The 27352-nt window shown below is 39.3% G+C and overlaps 1 protein-coding gene across 5 annotated transcripts in view; it reads left to right on the top strand.

Annotated features, from left to right (window-relative positions):
• Positions 1 to 27352, top strand: part of LOC124140921 (serine/threonine-protein kinase D3-like) — a 143018-nt gene that overhangs the window by 99348 nt on the left and 16318 nt on the right. For 2 of the 5 annotated variants that reach the window (XM_046508759.2, XM_046508757.2), the window contains exons 7-16: positions 1144 to 1155; positions 6290 to 6343; positions 13613 to 13739; positions 15117 to 15240; positions 17653 to 17730; positions 18606 to 18873; positions 22468 to 22514; positions 24053 to 24128; positions 24302 to 24408; positions 27230 to 27286. In XM_046508759.2, coding sequence (XP_046364715.1) covers positions 1144 to 1155; positions 6290 to 6343; positions 13613 to 13739; positions 15117 to 15240; positions 17653 to 17730; positions 18606 to 18873; positions 22468 to 22514; positions 24053 to 24128; positions 24302 to 24408; positions 27230 to 27286 — 950 coding nt within the window. The remainder of the gene's footprint in view (positions 1 to 1143; positions 1156 to 6289; positions 6344 to 13612; positions 13740 to 15116; positions 15241 to 17652; positions 17731 to 18605; positions 18874 to 22467; positions 22515 to 24052; positions 24129 to 24301; positions 24409 to 27229; positions 27287 to 27352) is intronic. The other 3 variants (XM_046508758.2, XM_046508760.2, XM_046508761.2) reach the window with 3 other exon arrangements.

Genomic DNA, 27352 nt, shown 5'->3' with positions numbered 1-27352 from the left:
GGAGTTTTGCATACATTCTGGTGACGATGACTTTCAGAGAAGTCAATTCAACGGGAGGGCAAGTGCAACACTTCATGATCATTAAATCATGTGCAATCATTAATTAAAAATTTACATGGGTCATAAGCTGTATGTTTGCTTATTATTTGGTGTGTGATATTTTATGATAATTTTCAAGAGATACAATTACGTGACTCCTAATTGGTTAGAATAGCTTAAACTTTACGTGATGTTGAAAAGTTTTTGTTAGTGATTGGAATCGTACAACAGACTCGGCTGTCAACAAAGATTTCTTATGACAATGTCGCTATAGGAGGAAACTATGTATTTGTAAACAATGCTTTGTGGCTCTGGTAGGAAGCATAATATTGATGCCGTTCACAAAACAATTATTACCAAAAGATCAGAAGATGACAGGGGCACATGTGGCCCAGTCGTCTAAGGCACTGCGATTCGCTGTGCAGAGTTGCGTCCCTTGACCATGCCAGAAACCTATGATTGTGAGTTCGAATCCTGGTTCGCCCCGATTATGTTTCTAGGTTTGTCAGCACCATACCCGTGCTCATGGGTTTCACCGAAGTGGTAAACTTCTGGGACCTGCATCACTTTGGGCTTTCCTCCCACATTAAGCTGACACGCCGCGATATAACTGGAATACTGTTAAAAGCGGCGTTAAACCCAACTCACTCACTCAGAAGATGACTGTGTCTTTGAAGTGGGCAGTGAAGAAGTAACTGCTAGTTTTGCATATCCCCCAGCCTTTGTCTTATTTTAAGTAATATAGGTGAGCTTCTGTACCTTGTATTCCTATGCGTCCAAGTGTTTGTCTCAATTAGACCCCTAAAACACAAAGAAGGACATATTGCTATCAGAGACAGTGTTATTTGTTATTTTATGTGTTTTGTTTCTTTTATTTTTCGTTTGCAATTTTACTTTGGTAGCTGATAGATGTAAACCTATTGATTTGCTTTTAAATATGTTCTATATCATTCGAGTGGCCATTATTATTGTTGTCAAGTAATAAGCAGGTCTGAAGCTTTTGCATTGAGCTTTACACATGTGATTTGTTTTGGAGTAAAAACATAACTTCAACATATTTTCACAATTTGTTTGTTTCTCTTTTTATCTTAATATCTTAAACAGAAATGGACTATGGTAAGCTGGACCATGCCCCCTTCTGTTTCTTGCCTATGACCTGCTTCATTCACACAAAATATGTAGTATTCAGGAAGTTCAAGGTTCCTTAGTGGGGTACTTTTCTACAACATTATATAAATTTAAAAATAAATACAAATGAGGTCAAATTTCGAACCCATGTTCTAGGCTTAAGTTAATCTGTACTATATTACTTGTGGGTGAGTTAATACTGTAAGTCATTAGCAAGAAAGAATTGAATAACATACTTGAAAGTATCTGAAGCTGATGTAGTACGTCCTTGGAATATGCTAGATCAGAAGAAGGATCATATCGTTTATGGTTAGTAGTAAGACATCATTGCTTTGTCCAAAGAAAAGAATCTAATTTGGCCCATTGGGAAGATTTTAAATATCAAGATTGGTAAGCTGCACTGCACAGGGTAAATGTTCTCTGAGTATTCGAATATTTCTGTCAGGATCAACCTTGGTCAAAGAACTGACATTAATGGAACCATATGGTCTTGTTTGGGACCTTTTTCCTACATTCAAATAAAGTGTGATGTAGATAGTTTTTTCTTGGGTTTATTATATGTATCAGTTGAGAAAAATGAAGATTAGTCATGTTTCACTGAAGCAGATGTATGATTTTTGTTTTCATGGATATTGTTTTATTTTATAACTGTTACTCATTTTAGTGTTCTTTTTCTTAGGTGTCATATGTTTTGATATAAATTATTGTTGATACTGTTGATCAAGACCTATTTGTTGAGAATGGACCTCTTTGAGAGTAATAAGATTAGAAACAGGCAGAATAATTATACACAGTCCAGTAAGTGTTTGGTCTATCCAGATACTTTGCAGATAAACTGAATAATCTTTGTCTTCTGTATGGAAATAGTGTCAGGCTTACACTGTAAGCACTCCTTAATATGTCAGCATGAAAGGTGAGGTTAGATAAAACCTCGCGTGCGTGCTTGCGTGCGTGCATGTGTATGTGCGTGCGCGCGCCCGCCCCCCCCCCCTGCCTGTACTGGTTCGTACTACTGCCTATTTATAGTGCTAGCCCAATGAGATACCATGCCACTGTTTGACATGAATACCCCTCTCAGACACAGTATACTGACTTCAAGCCGACCAGTACTTGTTTTTGCCTCTCAGGCAAGGTAACAAAAAGTACCATTTTTAACGTCTTTTGGTATGACAGGGCTGGGTTTCAAACCCCTGACCTTCTGCACTCCGGGCAGACTCTCTATCACCTGACCACGGAAAGATATAGGTGTCAAGTGAATCCTATTTGCCATGACAATCAGGACCTGTTCTAGGGTGTGAGCATTGAAGTCACACATTGGATGCAAAATAATTGTTAAATTCATGTTCAAGAATGTTTTCTATTAGTCTTGTCTCGTGTTATGGTATGCTACTCTGTGTCTGTATTTATCAAAACTTTAGGGAAGTGAAAGTAGGGCTGTTAAACACAGACATCTCGCCAGTCAAATCATATTAGTATATATAGTTTGACACATATTTTTCATATGATTGCAATAACATTTGCATGAAAATCTGTCTGAAATTTACGAGATTTTTCAAATGGATATTTTTCTACCCTTAAACAATTGATGACATTTTATCCCGAACAGTTTTTCTCTCAGCATCTTTATTTATAAATCAATTAACAGGAGGTCATATTTTCGGAGTATGCTATTTCCATATATGCTGTAGGATGGAGTTTTAACTAGACTTCTAGAGTTCCAACAGGGTTTTGACAGTGTTCTAACGGGGTTCTGACGGTGTTCCAACAGTGTTCTGACAGTGTTCTAATGGGGTTTTGACAGTGTTCTAACAGGGTTCTGACAGTGTTCTAATGGGGTTCTAACAGTGTTCTAATGGGGTTCTGACAGTGTTCTAATGGGGTTCTGACAGTGTTCTAACAGGGTTCTGACAGTGTTCTAACAGGGTTCTGACAGGGTTCCAACAGGGTTCTGACAGTGTTCTAATGGGGTTCTAACAGTGTTCTAATGGGGTTCTGACAGTGTTCCAACAGGGTTCTGACAGTGTTCTAACAGGGTTCAGACAGGGTTCTGACAGTGTTCTAATGGGGTTCTGACAGTGTTCTAATGGGGTTTTGACAGTGTTCTAACAGGGTTCTGACAGTGTTCTAACAGGGTTCTGACAGTGTTCTAATGGGGTTTTGACAGTGTTCCAACAGGGTTCTGACAGTGTTCTAACAGGGTTCTGACAGTGTTCCAACAGGGTTCTATCAGAGCTCCTTCAACAAAGCAACCCTAGTTCTATTCTCATGATTAATCCCACATAATACTGTAATACAGATTTAGGGCAGTACTAAGTTGCATTTGTGAAGGAATCCCTGTCATACACACATACCACACAGCTTTATCAGCGCTTGGAGTTACGGCTGGGGCTTAGTGATGGATGTAGAGAGGTATCACCAATTAGTAGACAAGTATTTGCATGAAATCTTATATATTGTTTCACACAACATGTAGTCTAGCTCACAGACTGGTAGTTGCACTTGCAACAGTAGTTAGGGGTGGTTGGGTGGCCTGGTGGTCCGTGTGTTCACAAGTCCGGGGTTTCATTTTCCAATGATATGGCTTCTGTGTCATCTCTTTGTACAGCAGGATACTATGCAAAATGTGTAAACTGCAACAGAATTTTTGTTATAAAAAATGATTTAAAAAATAATAAATAATAGAATAAACTGAAATAATTTGTTTGTTTCTTGTGTACATGATGTAGATACTTTTACAGTGTTCTGTGTTAATGTCTATCAAAATATTTTGTCTGTGAGATATTTTGTTTTAAGTCCATAATTTTAGCATCATTATTTCTGCTTGAATGTTCAAACATTGATTTTGTTTGTTGATTTAACTTCAGCTTGAGAGTTGTGATACATGTTATGTGATGCTTGCTTAATATATCAAATGTTTTATGTGCATGGAAAATTTATTAATTTATTAAGGTACCAAAAACAATGCTTTTGGGACAGTAGTACAATAGTTGTATCACTGGTTGAGTTGAGTTTTGAGGTACATGTTTGAACATTTTGTGAGTGAAATCAGGTACCAGTTTGATCCTGTGTAGCAGAATTAAGATGGCCATTTGATCACTTTAAGGTAATTTATATTAAATACCAGTTTCATCACTTGGTAAAATGGTAACGGTCTCAATGTAATTGTGGGTAAAGTTATCAAGGTACGAATTTATCCCTTGGTAAGTGTAGGATTAATCACTGGATGTTCGGGTACGAGTCACTGTGAAACAGGATTGAGAAACCTGTTTGATGTATGGGTAAACATATTTGGGAACAGTTTGGTCACTGAGTATTGGGGTATCAGTCAAGTTAAAGGATTGAGATACCTGATCACTGGCTAGGAGTATTTATATATCAAGTTGAAACATTTCATGTATAACATTGACAAAATCTGCAAACATTTACAGAAACTGAAAAATAATGTTATAACCATAGACTTAGTGCATTGGATTACAGCTTTAAGAAAAAAGATTAATTTAATAGCTAATGAACATGTTATAAAATCATGTGTCAGAGAATTTTCAAATTATGACTTCATAATGCACATTCGTTAAAAATACAATGAAACCTTGTTTACTTAAGAGTTAGGGACACAAAAAGAACACAGAGGATATTTGCATTTTCTTGTCAGATAACATGCTTACCTCTGTGTATGACCTGGCAAACTTGATATTTGCATGAGTGGCAGCCATTAGTGAACCCTTCAGGTCACTGGTTGCTCGTTGACGTTTCATCGCTAAACATGAGATATTGGGTTTATCAGAGCTCCAGGTGAGCTGTGTGTTTGCATTTTAAACAGCGCAAAATAAATTACCAGAACTAATTATGATGATGATGATGTTGGAGATTTAACGAGCGCTTCCGGTGTTGCCGATTTCGCACTTGGAACCAAATTCATTTTTATTCAAAATCAAATCATATGACACTGTGTTTAAATACCCAACAATTATGGAGATGAGCACAAATGCAGCTTTTTGTAACTTAGACATGTATCACTGTGCTCACACAGTATGGGTAGCCTAGTGGTTAAAGCGTTCGCTCGTCACGCCGAAGACCCGGGTTCGATTCCCGACATGGGTACAATGTGTGAAGCCCAATTCTGGTGTCCCCCGCCGTGATATTGCTGGAATATTGCTAAAAGCGGCGTAAAACCATACACACTCACTCACTCACACAGTATGTAACACCCTTGAGGCATCACACGAGCAGGCGCTACAAAAAATCACATGATACAGCATTTCAAGCAGAATTATGCTTTAATAAGGTTCATTGGTTTAAAAATAGTCTCATTCCAAGGGAGTAAAAGTATATCAAATACCCAAAGTAAATGAGAACTTGTCTGAAAATACTCAATGGCTGAAAAAACTATTTGGAGCTCTGATTATTGGAGATATCAATGACATTTGGTGCTAGGCTCTGGATAAATGACTTTCATAGCATGTTTGATTCAAGTCAACGTCCACTTTGTCCTGTATGTAGGTCAACTGAACATGTTATAATCACCGATATTTCATACGACAGGAGTGGGCACTAGTAATAATGTGTGAGTCATCTTTTGCAGGGTTTCCTTGTTTATGACAAGCAGGAACAGAGTAGTTGGATGAAACATATGGCCGGAGCAGGGATAAGATAGCATTTGGGATTTTACGTTTGATGAGTACACTCTTTGGGGATGGTGTGGATCGTTGCTCATGATATCAGTCGGTGGATTTTTTTTGGTCAGACTTGATAATTTGCAGGCTGCCGTCATATAGCTTGATTATTATTGAGTGTAGCGTTGAACAACAAACATCCTCAATGAAACAGATGGTGGGGGCTTCAGGAGGTGCTGATGTAAGACGTTGATGTAAGACTTTGATGTAAGACGTTGATGGAACTCATGACACCTGTGAATGGAAATTGCGCAACTGCTGATAGAACATGTTTGATCACAGGACTTTTTAATGAAATTAATGCATATTCATGTATCAGAACACCTTTGGAGTCCTAAGGGTGGTTTGGTCCATGAATATGCATGCCTTTCGTTTTGAAGGGTGGTTTAGTCCATGAATATGCATTCCGCAAAACATCCAGTGGTCTGATAGCCATTGTTTCTCTGCAGACACACAACAAATAGTCCGAATTGATGACTATGTTGAAACGTTTGGCAGTCCAGGTTGGTTGATCACCTGTAGTTAGATATGAAATAACATAGATGCTTTTAGTAGTCATGCTATTCAAATATTGTTCTCTATTAACACCTGTCTTAATCTGTTCTACACAGTATTGTTTCCTAACAGTTAAACAGTGATCCCTCGCCTCGGGGTCCAAATGATTGATGAGCGTTATAGACGATACGCGGTTTAGCCAAAGTCAAGTCGTACAGGGTGGATGACCAACATTACGTGCTTGGTCTGCCTACCTAACACGATCTACGCTGCCCGTTTCAGGGTTTGAAAAAAAAGATTCATATATTCACTGAAAAAATTGAGATAAGAAATATCTGTAGACATGATGATTTATCATTGAAATTGTATTTCCTGTTCTGCTAGGCATTGTTTTATATGCAGAGATCATGATTACCGTGTGTATTGTCTCATAAACTAAGCCATCAATCAGCTGTACACACGTTTTATCCCAATCTACCAGTGATTCGGTTAAAAGTTACCCAATAATATAACTTTAAAGAATTTTGATGCAATGATCGGAAGAATTGTATCGTAAACTATTGTTTTATCAGGTGTTATATATTCCAATATCGTGTTGTTTTAGTTGCAGCTTTACTATATATGTTAAAAATAATATTAACCATAACATAAGCACTTTAGTACACCTGACCACTATTGCCTATTATTTTTGACGTCAATAATTTGACCAATCACCATTGTGGCACATAAGCTTGAGATAGCGAAAATTTTGTTGACATGTTACAGTCAAACTACAATAAATATGACTTTTAACGAGTCAAAAGTATGGCATTTATGTATCCATTCTCTGTCAACTAAGTCCATTTCAAGGCATCAATAGCGGTAATCTGACCGTGGTTGATGTAAATAACGGTGAGTTTTGCAATCTACCAATCACTTCACACACGATTTCGCCGAAGTAAATGTTATCAATATTGAATGAATTTTTTAATAAAATTAATAAAAGATGTTACAAACTTAAGTCCAGATTACACTGAACAAGTGTAACAAAAGGATTAAATTGCAGACTTCAGTTCAGATTTGTTGTTGATATTTCTGGTGTTGCGTGCTCGCAGTGATCAGCTGGTAATGTCTTTGTGATGGGAAAAAACATCATGTCAATGCAATACTTGTGTTTATTAAATATGTACATAAATTTGGGGAGCCATTCATTACCACGTGCTGTAACCGAGTTAGCGCTATATTGATGGGCGCAATAGCGAGGGAACACTGTTCAAGTGAGTTTTGTGCTGCGTTGACTTATATGGAAAACCAGTCAACAACCAGCAAAATATCATGTATGTCACATGGGCCAGCAGTATTAGTTACTGATAATAACTACCAGTAGCCAAGTGATCTTAGGTGCTGCAACATGTTGGGTAGAGTTGTGCCCCTTAGCAGTGCAAGGATCATAGATTTGACCACATTATATTCCTTGGTTTGGCAACACCATACCAGGACTGTGGGTTTCATCAAGGTTACAAATGCCCATGATCTGTATCCCCTGAGACCAGCATCCTATATGTATCTGACACACTGTGATACAATCTGTATCCCCTGAGACCAGCATCCTATATGTATCTGACACACTGTGATACGATCTGTATCCCCTGAGACCAGCATCCTCTATGTATCTGACACACTGTGATACGATCTGTATCCCTTGAGACCAGCATCCTATATGTATCTGACACACTGTGATACGATCTGTATCCCCTGAGACCAGCATCCTATATGTATCTGACACACTGTGATACGAACTGTATCACCTGAGACCAGCATCCTATATGTATCTGACCCACTGTGATATAACTGAAATCTGTTCAAAGTGATCGATGACATTAATCAACCAAGTCAGCGAGCCTGACCATCCGATCTAGTTAGTCGCCTCTTACGACAAGCATAGTCACCTATTACGGCAGGCAGGAGTTGCTGAAGACCTATTCTACTCCGGATCTTCACAGGTCTCAAAAGTTGATGAAAACTCCATATGAGGTTTATTCCCACCTCCATGTATAACGCTAAGTGATGCAGAGCTTGGATAAGACTGACTAAAGATGTCGCAAGGATGACCGATGATGTTTCCTGAAAGATGCAACAAGGCCTGATGTCACATGCACTAGTGTACTGTTCCATTTGTGTTAATCAGTGGGAAAGTCAATACCTGCTACTTCAGTACTTATTTCATTGCAAGTAACAACAGAAATGATGGATGTCACCATGAGGCAGATGATTTGTTGTTTCATGTATATTACGTAGTATCTATCCCCATCAACGCCTCAACAAACTAGGGAAATAATACATCCTGAAATAGTAGGCACCTTCGTTCTCATCAAGTCTGAAAATCAATAAATCACTGTCCATTGTCGTCATTTTCAACTGTGTCTTAGAAGTGTGTCATCTTCAAATGACAGGCAAAAGTAGACGGACGCTAGTTGACATAATGTGTAGGTACCACTAACAGATAAAAAAAAATTAAAGTATGACAAAATTAGTTTGTTATTTTGTAAAAAACAAGTGCTAATTTTGAAACACTGAGTAATATGTTCTCGAAAAAGAGCTTTGAATTTCACAGGGGGCCTTGAGGGTTTGTATATATTCTTTAATTTCCTCCAATTCTACATATTCTTTTTTTTCCTGAGAATACATGGGTATCTGATATTCAAGCATAAGGAAGTTGATATCAGTGATTTTTTACCCTCTAGATATTTGCATTTTCATGCTCTAAACTCAGGCCAATGTTAAGTTGCAACTTTAACACAGGCACTTTGAACCAAGTAACGTTGACACAAGTTCTTGAGTAACTGATAAGTACTATGAGACAAGTAGTCAAGGACTCAAATTCAGACTCATTCTATTCCTCTTTTAAGTATCCTGTTTATATTTCTAATCTTTGAAACTTGTATAAAATATAAAAAACTTCCAATATTTATAAAACTATTTTCTGAACTTCGACAGCTGTCACAGCTAAGACAGGGAGCTCTCTTCTGTCGGAGATAGAAAGAGTTGGACGTTTTCTTGTGACTTCATAAGGGTTTTCCTTGTCTTAAACTTAAGATAACTTAGCGCTAAGACAGCTTCTAGAATACTCAGCTAAGACGTTTTTCGCTATGACACATTTATGCCAATCTTAGCGCTAAGACAGCTTCTCGAATACTCAGCTAAGACGTTTTTCGCTACGACACATTTATGCCAATCTTAGCGCTAAGACAGCTTCTTGAAAAGGCCACCTGTCTTGTAAACTGTTCCATTGAAATGGCCCTTTGTCGTCTTCTGGTATAGCTGCTACCTCCGCTGGTTTGCGTCATGTGATACGACCTTGTCCTTGCAACCAAATGGAGAAATAATCCGTGGAGGTATTTCCAAAATTTAAGGATGTTTAGCATAGATGAAAATAAACAAGGGGGTGGTGCTTGACCTTTTACATGAATATGTTACATGTTTTGAACCTAATTTGCAGGTAGCACAGACTATTCGCTTTTGGGGACCATAGTCAGTATTTCTCTGTCTCCCGTTTGATAGTCTTACACCTGAGTTTTAGGGACAATTGCTCATTACTTGTTCTTAGGCATCAACTCTAAACAGGAGTAAGGGATTACACTCGTATGAACAGATTTCAGTTGTACCACAGTGTGTCAGCATGATGTGGGATGAGGGAAGGTCAGGTGAACACAGGTGTGATGCTGATGAATTAAGGATAATAATCAGGGTACCACATTTCCTCTATTAGAGGCCGATAGTCCAGTCCATGCTGGTCTATAATTGGCGCGTTTCAGGTGTTATTTTCAATGAATAGACGTCGGGTCTGTAATTGAGGCCAGGTCCATCATTTGATGAAACTAATGATCCCCATCACATGAACTTACAGCATGTAATAATTACTCCCTTTCCTGTTCCTGCACATGTACCCTTAGTATGATTATATAATTAAGGATTCAGAAAGGTAGTGAGTTGCCAATGAGTCAGCATTAAACAGAATACTGTATTTTCTTGAGTATAGTGCACACTTTTTTCCAAAAAAGTTCGGTGTAGAAGGGGCTGCGCTTTATACACGCCATAATGAGTCTTGATGTTTTTTCCCCCAACAGAAAGACATTACCGTGAGCACGTAGCACTGGAAATACCATGTCAACAAATCCATACTGAAGTACAAATTTATCATGTAATTACACTGTCTGGTTATAAAAAGTGTTCTTTGTATATCTGGACTTATGTTTGTAACTTATTTCATAATTTTTATTAAAAATTCCTTTTAATATTGTTTTAATTAATTTCGGTGAAATCGTGTGTGAAGCAATAGGAAGATCGCACAACTCACCGTTATTAACAGCAACCACGGTCAGATTACCGCTATTGACGCCTTGATATGAACCTTAATCGACAGAGAATGGATACATATATCATAAATGCCATGCTTTGACTCGTTAAAAGTCGTATTTGTTATAGTTTGACGAATCTATGTCAACACGCGATCACATGAGTGGGAGCCTCGATGGTGAATGGTCAAACTGGTTCCATGTGAAAAATAATAACAGGCAATAGCGATCAGCTGCTTTGCTAAGGGTTATAATCATTTTGAATTATATTTAGTAAAAGCTGCAACTAAAATAACAAGTTATTGGAATATATTATTCCTGATAAAAAAATAGTTTCAGATACAATTTTTGCCGATCCTTACATTAAAATCCTGTAAAGTTATATCATTGGGTGTGTCTTGACTGAATCACCGATAGATTCCAAGAAAACGTGTGTACAGCTGATTGCTGTGTCCGGCTTGGTTTACGAGAAAATACTCAAGGTAATCTTAATCCCTGGATGTAAAACAATGAAAAGTAGAACAAAAAATACAATTTAAACGGTAAATCAACATGTCTGGTGATTTTTTTATCTCAAATTTCAAATTTGTACTGACCAAGTTTATCATCACCCGTTCGTTTACCGGAATTCGCTGAAGGGGTGCAGTGGAATTTTTTTCTGCGCATAATATTCAATTTTTTTAAAGTTACTGAATCCGCTAGAGGGGGGTGCGCATTATACTTTGGTGCGCACTATACTAAGGTGTATATGGTACACGCCAAACTATAATAGACACTGGGTCAACAGCTTATGCTGGGCATCAAATAGAGGAAAAATTGTATATCCTGGCCAAACTAAGGGAGGCAAAATGTAATGTCTTGAGGACCCGTGAAGATCCGGGGTAGAATAGGTCTTCAGCAACCCATGCTTGCCGTGAAAAGCGACTATGCTTTTTGTGAGAGACGACTAACGGGATCAGATGGTCAGGCTCGCTGACTTGGTTGATGCATGTCATCCAATCCGAGTTGCGTGGATCGATGCTCATGATATCAATCACTGGATTGTCTGGTCCAGACTCGATTATTTACAGACCGCCGTCATATAGCTGGAATATTGCTGAGTGCAGCATTAAACAACAAACAAACAAACAAACCTCATGATATGACAGATTAACTTTAGGAATATGAAAGAATCATGTGGTCCTTACATTCTTTTGAATAGAAGATGTATTTTGCATGTAACAACAAACAAACGTAATGTCTTAGTAATTGCAGTGCCCCACCTCTTGTATAAAGTTCATTTACCAGGACTGAGGATGGAAGACCGAAACAAACAAGTCTCACATCCACCAACTATCAAACGTTTAAGGGAAATAGGTTGAATGTTATCAGGTCCAAAGGTTTAGTAAGAATTCACAATATTATAAAACTAAACTTCTGGCACATGTTTCAGGGCCACATGTTATGAATAAATAAGTTCATTTTAAGTGTATAGTTAGTCATGTAATGATGATTAAAAAAGAAAAACAACAGGTTATCTAAAGATATCAAGATTTCATTGACCATCTCTTTCATTCATGATGATACTGAAACAATAAAAGCATCTTTTTACTTATTATTTCCTTTGGCAGTATTAACACATTGCAGCAGTCGATGTTGTTTACTGGTACTGACTGTCTACACTACCTTTTGCTTATTTGTGAAGCACTAACGACCAGCTAACAGCTCTTGCTACAGCTCACCTACCTGTCTGCATCCTCATCAATACCTGACATCATACACTGCCGGTCACTGCTAGTGTTGCCAGCAAATCTTTTAATCTTGTTGTCCAGTCTGCTTTACTTGTGTAGTTGTGTTATTATTTGAATTATGTGTTCTTTGTATTAAGGCTAACAAGAGTTTTCTTTATTTGTGTCACATGTGTATGTTTTATATTTTTATCATTTTTAAATTTGAGTAAAATCATCCTTTTAGTTTGGGTGATGTTTGATACACTTCAGGAAAGTAGTATCTTATATGACTTAAATGCTACGTGTTAAATACTGTTAATGGGATATGGGCACATTATAAAACAACTAATGTCTTAACTCAACTGGTCAAAGCTTGTTCCAGCAATAGTGTGGTCTCAACCACTAAAGATCCGGGTTAGAATTGGTTTTCATCAACCCATGCTTGTCTTAAGAGGCGACTAATGGGATCGGGTGGTCAGGCTCGCTGACTTGGTTGATGCATGTCATTGTATCCCAATTGCGTGGGTCGATGCTCATGATGTCAATCACTGGATTGTCTGGGCAAGATTCAATTATTTACAGACTGCCGTCATATAGCTGGAATATTGCTGAGTGCGGTGTAAACAACAAACAAACAAAATATGGGCTGTTCTCCATCCTGTGTTATCTTTCCAGATAAATATTTCGACAGTTATTGATAATTCTTTTCATCATTTTTGATGACAATTCTGTCAATACAACTTACAGATTCTGTACATTTTGAAATGTTGGAACTAGTGATTGAACCAGTTTACAGGTTATAGACAGATTCAGTGAAGCATTGTTTCAGATTGTATTTTCTTTTTTCATCTTTGAAATGCAAATCTTTAGGAGTGATGATTGATGAGTTTGTGAAGCTTTCATCTGTGTTGAAGTGAATAAAACTTAACTAAGATTTGAGTAGACCACAAACCCAAGGAATTATAAATGTCTTTGATGATAAGTGGAAAATCATGTTGAACCTTGATGACCTAACAAAATGAAATGACATTTTCAGGGAGAATGTGGAAAGCTGATTGAAGATAAACAGAAATAAGTTATTTAATTTTGGACAAAGCCAGCAGGCATAAAATTAGTTTGGAGGGAAGTAGCATATAAAGAATGTTGTTTGATGAAGACATCCTCTAATCCTTTTACCTATTACGTGCAGATTATTTGTTAATTATCATATGTGTTTTATCTTTGTGTCAATCAGAGACTGAGAGCTTGATTGAGCCAGACATTGCCGAAGGTGACCAAGATGAGTTCTCAACTCATGGTGACGAAAACTGCCAACAGGAATTTGAGGAAAATGAAGATGGGCAACAGAAGCCCCCTCTCAGGTCAGTGGTATAGGATACTCAGGCCGGTGGTATAGGATACTCAGGTCAGTGGTATAGGATACCCAGGCCCGACATTATTTGTCATTTCTTTTATGTCCCATATGCCACATATACCCAGATTTCTTGATATGGCATTTCCAGTGTTCCGTACTCATGTTAATGTCTTTGTGTTAGGGTAAAAACCAACAACACTTGTCTACCCTGTGTATGGGGTTGAAACCCCTTGAAACCCCCTGAGTTCTAGGTACGAAAAACTCGCCTTATTAATGGCAATATACAGTGTATATATTTTACGCTTTTTTTATCAGTTTTTAAAACATTATCTCTAACAATTGTCTGTTGGGTTAAACTTATGGAAAGTGAAATAAAACATTATTAATGACCGTTTAATAATTTCATTATCCAATATTTTTGTTGTTGAACAGACTTGGAAGGAATTAAAAAAAGTATGTGTCTCAAAACGTTATTCAACATGCAATTTTGGGTAGGCAGTTCCATAAACTAAGTACTAAAATTGAATTTCAGTATTTCTTATAATGAATAGTTACACCCACAACAAGATATGAAGTATAAATTATCTGTGGTTACTAGGCATTTCAAAAACAAGCACATGTGCCTCAGGTTTTAGAGTAGGCCAACATGTCCTGGAAACAGACACAGTCACTATTCGACTCATAGACACATTGAAAGTGTTACTAGTTTTCTTACCTAATATGAATATGTTATGAATAGACTGTTATAAAGTATTCAACGCTTGATCTACGTGAGGGGGCATGGGTGGCCCAGTCGTCTAAGGCGCCACGATTCGCTGTGCAGAGTTGTGTCCCTTGGGCACGCCAGAAACCTATGATTGTGGGTTCGAATCCCGGTTCGCCCCGATTATGTTTCTAGGTTTGTCAGCACCATACCCGTGCTCGTGGGTTTCACCGAAGTGGTTAACGTCCGAAACCTACATCACTTCGGGCTTTCCTCCCACATTAAGCTGATATAACTGGAATAATGTTAAAAGCGGTGTTAAACCAAAGTCACTCACTCACTGATCTTCGTGATATGATGGCAGTGTTGGGGTGTAGTGGTTAAGACGGTCACCCGCCATTCCAACCTGGCTTCGATTCTCCGCATGGGAACATTGTGAATGCCATTTCTAGTGTCCTTTGATCAAATATTGCTGGAATATTGCTTAAAGCGGCGTAAAACCATACTCACTCACACATTCATAGCGCCTGACATAAATATCACATATACCTAGTATTTGAAAATTATTACTTAGGTAACAATAGTATAATATTTGATGATTTGTCAGTGTTATCTGAATGTCTGATTGCTATAAAACATTGTGACTCAAGTGTGAACTCACTGATTATCTGTTGTGTGCAGTCCCACCCAGAGCAGCAACATCCCCCTGATGAGAGTGGTACAGTCCGTCAAAAACACCAAGCGGACCGGGTCCAAGATCATCAAAGAGGGGTGGATGGTGCACTTCACCAACAGGGATCATGTTGTAAGTACAAGAGGTGCCTGATGCAGGGTACACCTTTACCATCTTTCATGTATTTGGGACAACACCATCCATGTTTACTGGCTGAATTTAAACCAGTTCAGACCCTGGCAGCATTTCTTCAGACTTCAAAGTGACCAGGTATTCCCTGTTGAAGAAAGTGGACAAAACTGGCTGCTGCACTGTCATCAAGTATCTCCAACTGAAAGGGCTAACAGATATGGAATCAACTTGAGGGGATGATGCTCCCTCCTTTGCCACTGTGGGCAGCAGAGTTCAAGAAGAGAAGATCCAAGGTCAAGAAAACCTTCAACTGCCACCACAAAGGAAAATGTTGATAAATTACATGATATACCGTATTCGACGTAATAAGCGCCCAGGGCGCTCTCAAAATTAGAAAGAAGGGGCTCTTATCAGAATATTATTTTGGTGAAAAAAAGAGAGTTGAAAGATAAATTTCGTGGTTTATGCTGACAGCCTGAAATGTTTATATGCGACAGATATATTTTTCAAGAATTTAATTGCCCATAATTAAGGGTGCATATAACACACGAGTGCGTATTTTACGCGAATAAATAAGTCTTTTGTACATTGATCGATCGGAAGGGGTGCTAATTGGGATTGTTCACTAGCCAATATATTACTCAACCCAAAAAAGTACGAGAATCTGTACTTTACTAAGAAAGTGTTATCCCAAATATAACGTTTGTTACATTTGACCACTTTCTAAATGGCATTGTGTATTCAAAAAGTATATTGTTTTGAAAGCAGACCAAGATGATGTTGTTGAAGGGGCTTGGGTTCACCACTATCAGTCAGCAACTAAGCAACAATAAGAGCAGTAGAAACATCTAACACCTTCTCCAAAGAAGGCAAAGTCTGTTCCAACAGCTGACAATGGCTTCAAACGTCTGGGATTCCAAAGTAATCCTACTGGTAGACTACCTCCCAAAAGGTCAGACCATTAATTGGACAATACGAGGTCCTATTATGACAATCTTCTTAGTCAAGGCTAAACATCTTGGAAAACCTGCTGAAGATATGTTCCATAACTTGCAAGCATTATGCAAATGATGATGACATCATTTCTGCTGTGGAGGACTTTTTTTCACACCACCAGAAGGAAGACTTCTTCCAGTGGGATCCAGGCACTCCAGTAACATTGGCAGAAGTGGGTGGACCTCGGAGAAGATTATTTTGAAGAAAAAGTAGAAGCCAACTCCATCAATGCAGTCCATCATAGTTAGGCTCGGAACCCTCCAGCAGCCACCACTCATAGATACCCTTGACACACAGATTGTGGTGGTATTGCAAGTTTGACCTTATTGAAAGTTAGGCACTATGAAATTTTTAGGAAATGTAGTTCTGGGTTTTAAAAAGTGTGATTTTATGGTCAATGAGTCTGACATTATGGTGGCTAGATACTGTAAGTCCTAAAAAGGCAGGATGGCTCAAAACCACCATATGAGACGACTATTCTGACCAGGCACATCTCTCTACACCAACATGGGGAAGTTACAGAACTCATGAGATTAAAGCTCTAACTACAAATCTGACTACATGGAATTCTGTATTCATTGAACAAGTGGTGGCTAGCTGTTAATGGAAATCCTACAATATGTGTTCTAACTTCTACTTGTGTGACATACAACTTGATCTTGAAGGACCTGTTGTCACAAGGGTGGTAGTAATCCAGTAACTCTCCTCCCTTTACTTTTGGAGGGGGTGGGGGCTGTGACTATTCCAGGAAGTCCTAAATGACAAGATGAGTTGGCCATTTAATTCCTTTTCTGCTGGAGGTTGGCAGATCGCTGACTCACGTCTGGAATCATAGATCTAGGAGACATATAGGTTTCGACATGTTAGTTAGTGGACGTTACACTGTACAAGCTACCAGAATGGTGACCTCCGAATCGGAAATTACGTCATCTCTGTATCATAATCGTAACTGATTTGAACATACGTATTGGTGATTTTAGTGTAGCTAAGTGGTAAGGGTGTTGACTTGTCACACTAATGATCTGGGTTTGACTCCCCAATGTGGGAAACCCTTTTGTCTTTTGTTAAATTTGATTGTTATAATACTAAATACAATAAAATCTTACACGGAAAGAAATGGAATGTATATTACTGTGTTATCTGTTGTCCCTTCTTCAGTGAACACCATCATGTCAACTACAAATTTCATCTTTAATAAGAACAGAATAAATGTCAAGAGCTGTTCCTGATGTGCTCATGGTGACAAATTGGACTTCTGTTGAACATCAGTCATATCTACTGTTACAGCAGATGGATTTCACTGTATTATTCATATATCTTTAATTATATATTAATTGAAATGGAGCTATGATGTTAGTGTGTTCAGGGGTATATGTGAAGGAAATGTTGTGTTAAAAACCCACCTTTTTCTTGCAGAGAAAGCGACATTATTGGAGACTCGACACAAAAGTTATTACCATGTTTATGAATGAAAATACCTCAAGGTACTTCAAGGTAAGAGTCACCTGTTGAACGGTCTTTCCATTGGCTGTATAGATGATTTATACAGGAATACATGCACTACATGTAGGAACAGATACCCCGTAATTCCCTGTGCAGAGTTTTGTCCCTTAGCCATGCAAGGATCTGATAATTTTGGGGTTTTAGCCTAGATTCCTCGAGATTTTGATCCTTGGTTTGTCAGCATAATACTCATACTTCTGGGTTTCACCAAAGTGGTAAATGTTTAAGACCTGTGTTAATGATTGAAGGGGTTCCTTGATTTAAATACTCTTTGAGAACTCCTAAAGCACCCCAGGACCAGCCTACGAAATACTGACAATTGATTAACTGTCAAGATCAGAGATGGATTCCACCACTGTTGTATGTTACACTTTCCACAGTATTCATCTCCTAATGTCCAAAATGTTGCCTTGTTTTGTCTGGGGGTCCTTGAGGTTTGTTGCTTTATTATTGGAATCTGGAGTCCCCCTACCCCATTACTTTCAGGCTGGGGGCACGGGTGACCCAGTCGTCTAAGGCGCCGCGATTCTCTGTGCAGAGTTGCATCCCTTGGTCACGCCAGAAACCTATGATTGTGGGTTCGAATCCCAGTTCACCCCGAGTACGTTTCTAGGTTTGTCAGCACCAGTACCGTGCTCGTGGATTTCACCGAAGTGGTAAACGTCTGAGACCTGCATCACTTCTGGCTTTCCTCCCACATTAAACTGACACGCCGTGATATAACTGGAAAACTGTTAAAAGCGGCATGAAACCAAACTCACTCAATCACTCACTCACTTTTAGGCTTATTTTTTTACACTGATGTCTTATGCAACATTAGATCTTGGCTCATTTATGCCTGATGTGTTGAGGGTATTTGTTTCTAGGAGATTCAACTGAACAGCATTGAGGGGGTAGAACCTGCTAAATCTAAACATATTGACCCCGCCCGACCACCACATGTCTTCGAGATCCGAACATCGAATGCTATCTACTGCATTGGGGAAGACCCAACATTTGGACATCAGGAGAACAACATTGTATCATCGACGGAGAGTGGCATCGGACTGGAGCAGGCCAAACACTGGGAGCAGGCACTGAGACAAGCCTTGATGCCTGTAACACCAACCTCCAGTGTCATGAGCATGGTGGGAGGTGAGATATACGTTCTATATAGGCAGGGGTTGGAGGTGAGATATACATTCTATATTGGCAGGGGTGGGAGGTGAGATATACATTCTATATTGGCAGGGGTGGGAGGTGAGATATACGTTCTATATAGGCAGGGGTGGGAGGTGAGATATACGTTCTATATAGGCAGGGGTGGGAGGTGAGATATACGTTCTATATAGGCAGGGGTTGGAGGTGAGATATACGTTCTATATAGGCAGGGGTTGGAGGTGAGATATACGTTCTATATAGGCAGGGGTGGGAGGTGAGATATACGTTCTATATAGGCAGGGGTTGGAGGTGAGATATACGTTCTATATAGGCAGGGGTTGGAGGTGAGATATACATTCTATATTGGCAGGGGTGGGAGGTGAGATATACGTTCTATATAGGCAGGGGTTGGAGGTGAGATATACGTTCTATATAGGCAGGGGTTGGAGGTGAGATATACATTCTATATTGGCAGGGGTGGGAGGTGAGATATACGTTCTATATAGGCAGGGGTTGGAGGTGAGATATACGTTCTATATAGGCAGGGGTGGGAGGTGAGATATACATTCTGTATAGGCAGGGGTTGGAGGTGAGATATACATTCTATATAGGCAGGGGTTGGAGGTGAGATATACGTTCTATATAGGCAGGGGTGGGAGGTGAGATATACGTTCTATATAGGCAGGGGTTGGAGGTGAGATATACGTTCTATATTGGCAGGGGTGGAAGGTGAGATATACATTCTATTTAGGCGGGGGTGGGAGGTGAGATATACATTCTATATTGGCAGGGGTGGAAGGTGAGATATACATTCTATTTAGGCAGGGGTGGGAGGTGAGATATATGTTTTATATTGGCAGGGCTGGGAGGTGAGATATACATTCTATTTAGGCAGGGGTGGGAGGTGAGATATATGTTTTATATTGGCAGGGCTGGGAGGTGAGATATACATTCTATTTAGGCAGGGCTGGTAGGTGAGATATATGTTTTATATTGGCAGGGCTGGGAGGTGAGATATACATTCTATTTAGGCGGGGGTGGGAGGTGAGACATGTTTTATATTGGCAGGGGTGGAAGGTGGAATATACTTTCTGTATGGTCAGGGGTGGGAGGTGAGATATACGTTCTATTTAGGCAGGGCTGGTAGGTGAGATACATGTTCTGTATGGGCAGGGGTGGGAGGTGAGATATACGTTCTATATAGGCAGGGGTGTGAAGTGAGATATATGTTATGTATAGGCAGGGGTGGGAGGTGAGATATACATTCTATTTAGGCAGGGTTGGGAGGTGAGATATAGATTCTATTTAGGCAGGGCTGGGAGGTGAGATACATGTTCTGTGTGGGCAGGGGTGAGAGGTGAGATATATGTTCTATATAGGCAGGGCTGGGAGGTGAGGTAGATGTTATGTATAGGCAGGGGTGGGAGGTGAGATATACATTCTATTTAGGCAAGGCTGGGAGGTGAGATATATGTTATGTATAGGCAGGGGTGGGAGGTGAGATATATACGTTCTATTTAGGCAGGGCTGGGAGGTGAGATATATGTTATATATAGGCAGGGGTGTGAGGTGAGATATACATTCTATTTAGGCAGGGCTGGGAGGTGAGATATATGTTATGTATAGGCAGGGGTGGGAGGTGAGATATATACGTTCTATTTAGGCAGGGCTGGGAGGTGAGATATATGTTATGTATAGGCAGGGGTGTGAGGTGAGATATACATTCTATTTAGGCAGGGCTGGGAGGTGAGATACATATTCTGTATGGGCAGGGGTGAGAGGTGAGATATACGTTCTATATAGGCAGGGGTGTGAAGTGAGATATATGTTATGTATAGGCAGGGGTGGGAGGTGAGATATACATTCTATTTAGGCAGGGCTGGTAGGTGAGATATATGTTCTATATAGGAAGGGATGGTGGTGAGATATACGTTCTGTATAGGCAGGGTTGGGTCCTGAATAGATCGGGAAGTATTACATGTATGCACATGTCACACCCAGTGCTAGAGTAATGAAACTTGTCCTACGAACATTGACTCAATAATGACCTTGATGATTACTTGCATGCTCATAAAAATCCAGTCCTTAATAACCATCCATATTGTTGTTGTTTATGAAGCACTAAATGAGTCATGGTGTTTTCTATTGATAACTTTCTCGTGTGCAAATCAGACTGATATTTAATTTCTAATAGACAACACAATGGTTTCAATGGTAAATCCCAATTGACATTCATCTAACATTTCATGTGAAATACTGCCCCTGTGTTAGGTGCAAGATGAAACCTAGGATTATATTCCCGCTAATGTGTTGTAGAGTTAGAAGGGTTTGGGCAGCCTTGAATGTGTTCACTTTCACAAAGTCTGTGTTTCTTCCCACCATGTTTATTATAATGAAAACCTACACATGATGTGCTGTGGCAATTACTTGGAACATCATAGATTTGTTACTTGAAACAGCCTAAGTAATTGAACACATTTTCTTGGTCTAAAATGGAGATGGTTTTCCTCTTTACTTAGTAAAACAATCCTCATCATTGATTCGTTTCAGGCGGCTACTTTGTACATGAGACAAAGTGTCATTTTTCCTCTTTTATTTCTCGGGGGCACTAGTTTTCTTACCTAATATGAATATGTTATGAATAGACTGTTATAAAGTATTCAACACTTGATCTACGTGAGGGGGCACGGGTGGCCCAGTCTTCTAAGGCGCCGTGATTCGCTGTGCAGAGTTGCGTCCATTGGCCACGCCAGAAACCTATGATTGTGGGTTCGAATCCTGGTTCGCCCCGATAATGTTTCTAGGTTTATAAGCACCATACCCGTGCTCGTGGGTTTCACCGAAGTGGTAAACATCTGAGACCTGCATCACTTTGGGCTTTCCTCCCACATTAAGCTGACACGCCGTGATATAACTGGAATAATGTTAAAAGCGGCGTTAAACCAAACTCACTCTTTTTTATTTCTCAGTGGATACAACAAAAAATGGAAATAAGTGGTTTTATGTGATCAACAAGAATCAAAATAACTCTGCATGATTCATTTTGTTAGTATGATCATCGTTAAGTGTCAAAATATAAATAAATAAATAAATAAATAATAGTTAGTTCATTGATGATCAGCCAGTTAGGACGGGACCAATCACTGATTTGTTACTTCTGATCAAGACTCAGCACTAGCGTTTCATTTATAGAGTGGACACAGGTGACCCAGTTGTCTAAGGCTCTGCAATTTGCTGTGCAGAGTTGCATCCCTTGAGCATGCCAGAAACCTAAGATTGTGGGTTCGAATCCCAGTTCGTTCCAATCATGTTACATTTCTTGGTCTGTTAGCACCATACCCGTGCTCCTGGGTTTCATCTGAGGACTGTGTCACTTATGGCTTTCCTCCTAGATTGAGGTGACACGCTGTGATATACAGTAGAACACGGTATATTTAATAACTGAAAGAATCAACAGACAATGCAGAAAGGAAGGAGGTCTGTTCTGAAGTTGTAATTGTGATTGGTGTCCAGTAATTATAAAACAACAGCCATTATGTGGAGTAGCTCTAATACAAATTTGAAGGTGAATGTTCCGTTGTCTTCCAGGTGAGAACCAGAACAATGGCACCGATGGAACCGCATCACAGAAACCGGTACTGTACATCGTGAAACAATGTTATTAAAATTCTTGAGTATTGAGTAACTTGAAGCACAATCCCTGTGGAGATCTCTAAACATATTATGCACACACACACACACACACTCCCCGGCCGCGTCATACCAAAAGACGTTAAAAGATGGTACTTTTTGATACCCTGCCTGGCTCTCGGCATTAAGGACTGGTCGGCTCCAAGTCAGTATACCGTGTCTGAGTGGGGTATTTATGTTGTACTGCAGCATGGTATCTCAGTGGTAGCACTTTAAAATCGGCATCAGTCCGGACTAGTACAAGCAGCCACACACGTGCATACACGTGACTATGTAGTGGTATAATATTGAACGCGATGTTAAACCCCGTTTGACCTCACCTATGTGAAATTTGTCATTGTTCCTAAGGTTTGATGTCATCAAACTGTGGGCACTTCACAATTATACATTTAGAACTGGTTGTAAATCAATAAGGTTGAATAATGTTGGGGTTCATGAAAGAAGTGACATTCACAGATTATGCTGAAATGATGCCGTTACTGCAGATGCTGGTTATAAATTCCGATTAATCTTATGATGACAAGAAAGCAAGGGAATGTATTGGATGGTTTTGTATTTCGGTTCAAAGTGATCTTGTCAGTGAACTGAAAACTTCAGTATACTACTGACACTGATCTGGGATCTGAGATTATCTTTCCAAGGAAGATAATATATGGATGTCAACTTCTTTATTATGAGGAACACAACGTTTCGGAGTACATGCCTACTCCTTCATCAGGTGAATGAATGCCATGAGGCAGAGAGCATATGTATGTACATGTAAGGAAAACAAAATTAGTAAGAATGCCTTTAAAAGACCTTATATTTTTCTACTTATATTCAACTATAGTTTATAGGTTCTGTTATGAGTGCAACCTGGTTTAGTTTGTGCAACAACACTAATGTGGATGGTGATGTTGTCGGTGATGTTGTAGGTGATGTAGGTGATGTTGCAGGTGATGTAACTGATGAGGTTAGGCGTACAGTAGTTCCCTTCACTCACCTGTTCCCGGTCGCGTCATATGAAAAGACGTTAAAATATGGTACTTGTTGTTACCCTATCTGGCGCTCAGCATTGAAGGAAACAATGGCATTAAGGGGCTAAAACAAGGACTGGTCAGCTCGGAGTCAGTATACTGTGCCTATAAATCGTCATCAGTTCGGACTTGTACAAGCACACACACACACAACACACACACACACACACAACACACACACACACACACACACACACAACACACACACACACACACACACACACACACACACACACACACACACACACACACACACACACACACACACACACACACACTTGGACACGCCGTTAAACCCAATTTCACCTCACCTCACTCACCTGTTCACAAGATAGTAGTGTCAGATGTACAGAATGTGCATTGAAGGGAACAATGGCCTAAACATCAGTATTTTTCTGTAAGCTTTAGATACATTGCTCTAGGTGTGAGTATGTACTGCAGATTATATCCCTGACCTGCTCTTCCAGCCGGATGTCAGCCAGCTGTACCAAATATTTCCAGAAGATGTCCTTGGATCGGGACAGTTCGGAATAGTTTATGGAGGTACTGTACAACAATCGTCCAAACTGAACTATAAACTTCTATCACCAACATCAATGTTACTAATGTTAATAGTATCATTCAGTTTTATATTTTCGTAATTGTTAAATTTGTTGTAATTAAGACAGTTGTATGTTGTTGTGAGATCAAGGAGTAAGTTGTATGTGAATGTGCAGGCCGACATCGGAAGACATATCGGGATGTAGCCATCAAGGTTATAGACAAGATGAGATTCCCAACCAAGCAGGAGGCACAGCTCAAGACTGAAGTCTCCATATTACAGGTGAGATGTGATTGGTAGCAGAGGTGTTCTTGGCCTCTCTTTTTGACCAAGGCTACACACTGTTTAAAGCAGATACTAATACCTGACAAAAAATGTTACAAATACGTGAAAAAATAGCGTTTTTCCTTCTGTTGTACAAATACCATGCATTCACAGTTGTCAGAACTACAAACCAACCAACATGGCTATCATTGGTTGATTCACATACCAGTATGGCTATAATTGGTTGATACACGTACCAATACGGCTATCATTGGTTTATACACATACCAATATGGCTATCATTGGTTGATACACGTACCAATACGGCTATCATTGGTTGATACACATACCAGTATGGCTATCATTGGTTGATACACGTACCAATACGGCTATCATTGGTTGATACAACTACTAATACGGCTATTATTGGTTGATTCACATACCAGTATGGCTATCATTGGTTGATACACGTACCAATACGGCTATCATTGGTTGATACAACTACCAATACGGCTATTATTGGTTGATTCACATACCAGTATGGCTATCATTGGTTGATACACGTACCAATACGGCTATCATTGGTTGATACAACTACCAATACGGCTATTATTGGTTGATACGCGTACCAATACGGCTATCATTGGTTGATACACGTACCAATACGGCTATCATTGGTTGATACACATACCAATACAGCTATCATTGGTTGATACACGTACCAAAACGTCTATCATTGGTTGATACAACTACCAATACGGCTATTATTGGTTTATTCACATACCAGTATGGCTATCATTGGTTGATACACGTACCAATACGGCTATCATTGGTTGATACAACTACCAATACGGCTATTATTGGTTGATTCACATACAAATACGTCTATCATTGGTTGATACACGTACCAATACGGCTATCATTGGTTGATACACATACCAATACGGCTATCATTGGTTGATACGCATACCAATACGGCTATCATTGGTTGATAAACATACCAATACGGCTATCATTGGTTGATACACATACCAATATGGCTATCATTGGTTGATACACATACCACTACGGCTCTCATTGGTTGATACACATACCAGTATGGCTATCATTGGTTGATACACGTACCAATACGGCTATCATTGGTTGATTCACATACCAGTATGGCTATAATTGGTTGATACACGTACCAATACGGCTATCATTGGTTTATACACATACCAATATGGCTATCATTGGTTGATACACGTACCAATACGGCTATCATTGGTTGATACACATACCAGTATGGCTATCATTGGTTGATACACGTACCAATACGGCTATCATTGGTTGATACAACTACTAATACGGCTATTATTGGTTGATTCACATACCAGTATGGCTATCATTGGTTGATACACGTACCAATACGGCTATCATTGGTTGATACAACTACCAATACGGCTATTATTGGTTGATTCACATACCAGTATGGCTATCATTGGTTGATACACGTACCAATACGGCTATCATTGGTTGATACAACTACCAATACGGCTATTATTGGTTTATACACATACCAATATGGCTATCATTGGTTGATACACGTACCAATACGGCTATCATTGGTTGATACACATACCAGTATGGCTATCATTGGTTGATACACGTACCAATACGGCTATCATTGGTTGATACAACTACTAATACGGCTATTATTGGTTGATTCACATACCAGTATGGCTATCATTGGTTGATACACGTACCAATACGGCTATCATTGGTTGATACAACTACCAATACGGCTATTATTGGTTGATTCACATACCAGTATGGCTATCATTGGTTGATACACGTACCAATACGGCTATCATTGGTTGATACAACTACCAATACGGCTATTATTGGTTGATACACGTACCAATACGGCTATCATTGGTTGATACACGTACCAATACGGCTATCATTGGTTGATACACATACCAATACAGCTATCATTGGTTGATACACGTACCAATACGTCTATCATTGGTTGATACAACTACCAATACGGCTATTGTTGGTTTATTCACATACCAGTATGGCTATCATTGGTTGATACAACTACCAATACGGCTATCATTGGTTGATACAACTACCAATACGGCTATTATTGGTTGATTCACATACCAATACGTCTATCATTGGTTGATACACGTACCAATACGGCTATCATTGGTTGATACACATACCAATACGGCTATCATTGGTTGATACGCATACCAATACGGCTATCATTGGTTGATAAACGTACCAATACGGCTATCATTGGTTGATACACATACCAATATGGCTATCATTGGTTGATACACATACCACTACGGCTCTCATTGGTTGATACACATACCAGTATGGCTATCATTGGTTGATACACGTACCAATATGGCTATCATTGGTTGATACACATACCAATACGGCTATCATTGGTTGATACGGCTATCATTGGCTGATACACATACGAGTACGGCTATCATTGGTTGATACATGTACCAATACAGCTATCATTGGTTGATTCATGTTCCAATATGGCTATCATTGGTTGATACGAGTACCAATACTGCTCTCATTGGTTGATATGAGTATCATTATGGGTATCATGGGCTGATACTGAATGCAATGTACAGACACCAGGTTTATATGTTATGACAGGTTATATGATAAGTTGGAAATATAGATGCTGGATATAAATATTTGAAAGTAATAAAATGGAGGAGGATCAGAGATTGAAGTTTGGAGATTGTTTGAGATATGAAACATGAAAACTGTAGATGGAAAATATTGATGTAATTATTTAATTTATGCCATGTATACCTGGTTACAGAATTTGCATCATCCGGGGGTCGTCAACCTAGAGCAGATGTTCGAAACACCTGAGAGGGTAGGCACAACATGGAACAATGATTACCATAGTTACTTGTGCTGTAGGAATTTCATAATGCATTGG

Source organism: Haliotis rufescens, unplaced genomic scaffold (genome assembly GCF_023055435.1).
Source record: "Haliotis rufescens isolate VD_foot unplaced genomic scaffold, xgHalRufe1.0.p SCAF_3, whole genome shotgun sequence".
NCBI classification, from domain to species: Eukaryota; Metazoa; Mollusca; class Gastropoda; order Lepetellida; family Haliotidae; genus Haliotis; species Haliotis rufescens.
This window is presented reverse-complemented; position numbering and strand designations above follow the sequence as displayed.